The 6,201-nt window shown below is 38.7% G+C and overlaps 1 protein-coding gene across 1 annotated transcript; it reads right to left on the bottom strand.

The window, feature by feature from the left end:
• Positions 1-3,535: 3,535 nt before the first annotated feature.
• On the bottom strand, positions 3,536-5,903 carry LOC118423003 (C-type lectin lectoxin-Lio2-like). Its single transcript, XM_035830896.1, has 4 exons — positions 5,897-5,903; positions 5,173-5,343; positions 4,701-4,855; positions 3,536-4,526 (listed from the first exon to the last, which is right to left on the bottom strand). The coding sequence occupies exons 1-4, from the start codon at positions 5,901-5,903 to the stop codon at positions 4,407-4,409; spliced, it is 453 nt and encodes a 150-aa protein (XP_035686789.1). The 3' UTR covers positions 3,536-4,406.
• Between the last annotated feature and the right edge of the window lie 298 nt (positions 5,904-6,201).

Genomic DNA, 6,201 nt, shown 5'->3' with positions numbered 1-6,201 from the left:
CCTTGACTTGACTTGGTATAAACATAGTGACAATAGACAGTCATGAACAATATTCTACTCTAATATACCAGTGTTGGCTATTTCTAACTAGGTTGGGTTTGACTCCTTTTCTAAAATTTGTGGGTTATCAATATCAACTAAACTGGCAACATTTGCGAAGAAATACAGCATATTTCAACCATCTACAAACCCAGGAAAAATGGACTGTTCCAAAAGTGAATATTAGAAAAAAGCCCCCCGCCTCCGACGATGGACTCTACTTGAGGCACTTCTACTTAATATGGACCAGCACAAAAACACCTCAACTAAAGAAATTGGACATGATTGAATAATGATAAAAAAAGCCTCCCGTGAGAATGGTAATTACGTGTAAAATGAACAAGTCCAAGAACATTTCCTGTCAAAAACATTGAATTATGAATCACCTCTCCAGTCCAAAATTAAAGAATCCCCTAGACAATTAGACCTTCAGATACAACACATAAAATAAAGATAAGACGTTTTAAAGGAACAACAAGTTGAACACTTTCCTCCAGGAAGATCTTAAGAACACCTCGGGTCTCCTCGTAGATGAGGCCGTAGATGCGCTTGACGCCGCCACGGCGAGCCAGACGACGGATGGCGGGCTTGGTGATGCCCTGGATGTTTTTTTTTAAATTTCTATTCAAACAACATCAAACAAACAAACAAACAAACAAACAATAAATACAAAGAAAAACCAAAGAAATGCCACAGATCCTGACTAAAATGAAACCAGTGGTACAAAAGAAAAGGAAGAAAAGGAACATAAAGGAGTAATAACTAGAGTTCGCCGACCTCATACCTCCATCAAATATTTAGAGCTTTTGTAAATTTCATGCAAATGACTTATCATCTACATAATTTATGCATGGCGATGTTCATTACTGACTAACATACACATGTTACAAGTATAAAATTCCCATCATTAGTCATTATGCGGATTCGCTATTTGTATATATATTATGCAAATCAGTTCCTCATTTGCACATTTGGTATCTGCTTATGTTTCACCTATCATAACTTACATTTGTTACATTTACTGAAGTTCAGCCATTTAAAACAATGGAATTGTACAAATGCACGCGACCGATTGATTGATTGATGGAATTGTACAATTTCCTCATTATTTATGCAAATTAAGGCCTCATTTGCATAAAATGTATATCATTATGAACACCTTTGCCTAAGCTACCTGCATGCCAAAAATGATGGCAATCCCTCATTTCTTTCTATAGTTATCCTCTTTGGAGTGTCTTGACAAAAACGCCCCTGCAGTTTCAAAATTAAATGTTAGGGGAATGAAACTTGCCCCATTTTGTCATGACATTGAAAGCTATCTACCACCTAAATATCAAAACCATATCATGTCCGATACAAGAGATACATTGAAAAACTGCTATGATAGCGTAAGCTCATTCATTACGCAAATGTAATCTAAGTTTGCATTATTAGTATTCTATCTTGTATAACATTGTCTAAGGTACCTACAAACCAAAAATCATGAAAATCCATTGTTCCCTTCTTGAGTTATCCACTTTAGAAGTTTTGGACAAAAATGCCCCTGCTATCCCAAAACTAGACGCTAGGAGGCCCAAACTTATGTCACTTTTTTTAGCACAAGGGCTATCCAACACCCAAAAATTGGAACCATATCTTGTTCAGAACACGAGATAGCAAAACCGGAAGTTGCGCTGCAGTACCAAGGAAAGCCGCTAGGGGGCCCAAAATCTAATCACTTTCAGCTTTTATCACACCCCACCAACACACCAAGTATGAAACTAATCCATCTAGCCGTTCTTGAGTTATCTTGTTGACAGGCAGACAGACACACACACACAAACGCTGGTGAAAATATAACCTCCATGACATTTCATGGAGGTAATGATGATCACAATCGATATATTAAGTTGCTGATTGTTATAACCAAGAGACTCTAATTTTTACATTAATATGGTAAAATATTGATATAAATAGAATCATAGTAACAGAAACAGTTTTACAATAATAACTCAATTATACACGAAGAGCTTGAAGGAGTTTCTCCCACTATGATAATTTTTTTTTTTTTTTTACGTTTTTGTTTTCTTGTTGCTACGATATGTTCTGAATCTTCACATGTTTTTAGTACAGAATTGAATTGTCTTATAGAAATACGCCCTGAATGTTGTCGCGAAGCACCTTACGGTGACGCTTGGCGCCTCCTTTGCAGCATCCAGACATGATACAGGCAGGTGCGATGTTCTTCTCGACTAGGATTGGAGCGAAGAAATAAATGAGAGCCCTCTTATCGGAAACTATTTAATAGCAGCCCTGCGGACCAACGAAGAGTTTAGGCCGCGACCGGTCAACCACACCTGGCCAATGGAGGGCCGCCATCCGTCACTCCATACTAGCTACTCAAGACAACTCCACGCCGACGACTTCGGGGCACATTAGCGGTTTTGAAACCGGGACCTCTTTGCATCGGGCCAAACAGCTTCACAAATTGCACCACAATTCTAGTAGCCTTTCTACTGAACAGATAGGACCCAAGAATCTCGATAGCAACACCTCGAAGTAAGGAGAACAGGAGAGGTTCTAATCCGTTTTTTTAACCACACTAATTTTATTAGTAGCTTGTTAATTTTTTTTTTCAATAAAGATTATCAAGTGACAGCACAAAAGAAAAAAAAGAAGCTACTTTCAGACAATAAATTTCTTCCTGGTACTAGCCTCCCTTAAAAACCTTCCACTTGCATATAATATTACATTGTGCATATCTAACCTATTAAGGATAAAAAGATAACAGTGATGATACACATATCATCAGGCAGCAAACTTCTATCATAATTTTCTGTTTTCTTTTTTTTTAAAGGGAACAAAGTATGGTATATATTTTTTGACGAGTACCAGCTGTTTCGGCCAGCTGTGAGGCCGATGAATCATTGAATATCATCTAGTCAGGCAACATTTGCGAGAAAATATAGCACATTTCAAGCATCTCCAAACCCATGCAAAATAGACTATTCCAAAAGTGAATCTTAGAAAAAAAGTCAACCCCCGTTCGAGAATGGACTCTTCGTGAGGCACTTCCACTTAAAATGGACCGTACAGAAACACCTCAACTAAAAAGAATGGACTTCGCAAAATTGAATCTTTTTAAACAAGAATTCTCTCCGTGAAATAATGGTATTTTCTAGCAGCATTCTTATTGTAAAGTGAAGCAGTCCAAAAACACTTAAAAGGGACTTATGCTAATCACCCTATCGTCCATAATCAATTTAAAAGAAACCCCCCTCCGTGCAAAAATGGAATCTCAAAGTGTTTTAGTTCAAAACCACTAAAATGAACAATCTAAGTGGCCAGTGATGAATTATTATGAAATTTGGTATGTTGGTAGGTATATAGTAAACAAAGGGGCACGTTTGACCGTTGGCCTCCCAGCGACCTTCTATTGCACTGCAGCAGAACTTTCAGTCTTTACTATCTAATGTTTTGAGGCAAAGGTCAAGAGACAATTTGTATGGTAATTTGAACGTCCATCAGTATGAGTAAACAGGTAAAAATACCTTCTAAAAGAATGATACAATACCTTCTAGAAAAATGATATAAATACTGACCGTCTTACATATCAGAAGAGGTTATTGCCATGCAAAAATTAATAAAAGTAATGAATGACACATTGCGACAGCTTACTTATCGAGGCCTTGGCAAATGCTCTTTGAATTATTTGCATTTTATTAAACGTAAACATTACAGGTTCAAAATAAAATGTTAGCATTGTAACTGAAGCTTAGCGGTTCTAGACAATGTGCGTATACACGTAGGTATAGTCCAAAACTCATCTGTCTGCTGATAAAATCAATTAGTTATATTCATTTATCATGCAGTACTGGATAGTAATGTTAAATCTAGGTGGATCTGTTCATTGTAGTGTCCGTTAGGGGTTGGGTACATTGATGAAAATTTGCTGCCAACAAGGTGTAAATTGTGTAAAACGTCAAACTATCTTCAACAATTGCCACTAAGCTGAGTAATCTAAGATATACAGGGCACAGAAGTGATGTTCTATGAAACACAAATTATTAGTTAGATTCTATAATTTTGCATTTAACCTTAGTCGAGCAACAAGACCATATATTGTAAACTATTGTAATGACATACTTCGTGATTGTCCAGTTAGACTGAAAGTCAAAGTCAAAAACTTTACAATGACTTTTGGCATCTTCTATTTGAATGTTAATTTCATTTCTCTACATTGCGATTTTATTCAAACTAGAATACGCCAATGCAAGGGTTGATTTAAGATTCTTTTATTTCCACTATTTGTTGTTTCTCTGGTCACTTCGATGGTTGAGAGACTTGCCGCTGTTGGATCAAAAACATGCAGTACCAGTTTGTACTTCTTACATCTGGGATGTCATGTCTTTTGCCTTCTTACAAATGAAATGATTTTTCTTGCTGCAGTTGCTGTCTTCCCATTTGCCGCGTGTCCATTTCACGGTATTTGCCCAATTGTTGCCGGTCTGTAGGAAAATGTCAAAATGCGGACAATTCTTAGTTTCTTTTCAGCACGACTCCTACTGTCCAATTTTTCAGTTTACAGTCTCCAGTCGCCCACGCAACCAAAAATGCATCACTTGCTGTACTCAACTTCACTGAGATCTCATTAATGCTCTATAATAGAGAGAAACACTCACCTTAGCGTATATGTTCGCACAGTCTTCTCCACCGTTCCAGAAACTGTCGTTAGGCTCACCCTGGTGCCAATTCCTATAGCTGAATCGTGAACCATCAGCCCACTTCCAAGATTCCCCATTCCTACGAAGTCCAATCCAGACCGCCCTCTCGCTGTCTGTAAAAAGCAAATAGAAATAATTCGTCTCTCTTTCTACATAATATCATATAAAAACATAATATGAAAGGTAACACTACCATACTATAGTGCTCAACAATACAACGTATGAGAATCCGTACGACAATTCTAGGAAATCAAGTATGGTAGAGGTATGGGGTGTTGATATTTTCTTATTACTTTATACTGCATGCCGCAAAGGTGAAAAATTTGAATATTTCAAGGAGGTATGAAGTCTACAAACTTTTGTAGTATGTTGTTTATTGGGATTTTTATTTTAATTTTTCTAAAACTGAAAACCGATAAATCAAATGTACCTTTCGAGATGAAACTTTTGATGAAATTGTTCTCATCCGAGCTTGTGATAGAGACCAGGCTTGCACCAATTGTCTTACACATGGACTTTGCTGTAGACCAGCTCGCTTTGTCTCTCATCAACTTGTAGCAGTGGTTGTTGTGTTCCCTCCATCCACTTTGACATAGTATGGCTGTAACAAACAGTACGTTTAATGAGATAACAATAACACAAAACGTGCAAGAAGCTTGCAGGTCGAGTTTGTACCAGTTGAGAATACATCTTGCAAAAGTGTAGCAGTGTTTTTGAAGTCATTCCATCCACTTTGTAATCGTTGGCTGTAGCAAGAATAGCTATTTAACCATACGAATTGCTGTAAGATAAGACTAAACTTATCCCATGTTTTTTCGGCCGACTCCGTCAGCGATGCTCACGGAATGGACCCGTCTACTGTAGCTTCCGGAACGTGACGTCGGAGACACGTGACTACAGCACAGATAACCTAGCGTAACTGCCAGATAACCTTTGTCACCCCCCGTCTCTGTTCAGCGATGGACGGTGGGCGTGGATGTACACAGCCTCCTTCACGAATCCCGGCTCTGAATCGAGGAACTTAACTTGGTCAAGCGATCGCGCGCGCGCGAAACGGAGTGTCCCGGCCACTCTATGTTTATATACTGAGAGTTCACAGAACTTGGTCGTTGATTTTCAAGGAATCTCGGTTTTTTTTAAACATCCGCGCCCACCATCCATCGCTGAACAGAGACGGGAGGCGACACAGGTTATCTGGCATTTACGACCCTCTGCTGCAGTCATGTTCCGGAAGCTACAGTAGACGGGTCCATTCCGTGAATAAGGCTGATGGACTCGACCGAAAATTAGGGGTGAGTCCCAATCAGTTTTAGTGTTGGTTTGTGAAAGTTCAGTTCATCCATAATGCCATTTACGAACACAGATGAACTTCATGCTAAACGACTCACGTTGCTGACAGTTATGTCCAGTCCATCCAGGCGAGCAGGTGCATTTGTAGCCGCTAGGTTTGTTTACACAG

Source organism: Branchiostoma floridae, chromosome 9, assembly GCF_000003815.2.
Source record: "Branchiostoma floridae strain S238N-H82 chromosome 9, Bfl_VNyyK, whole genome shotgun sequence".
NCBI lineage: Eukaryota > Metazoa > Chordata > Leptocardii > Amphioxiformes > Branchiostomatidae > Branchiostoma > Branchiostoma floridae.
The sequence above is the reverse complement of the archived record's forward strand: the minus strand, read 5'-3'. Positions and strand labels throughout refer to the sequence as shown.

What these genes read in the sequence shown, in the direction of transcription:
- LOC118423003 (XM_035830896.1), bottom strand. An exon ending in CAAAAGTTTCATCTCGAAAG is followed by an intron (nt 4,856 to 5,172) that starts GTACATTTGATT and finishes TGCTTTTTACAG; the next exon opens with ACAGCGAGAGGGCGGTCTGG. An exon ending in GTGCGAACATATACGCTAAG is followed by an intron (nt 4,527 to 4,700) that starts GTGAGTGTTTCT and finishes ATTTTCCTACAG; the next exon opens with ACCGGCAACAATTGGGCAAA.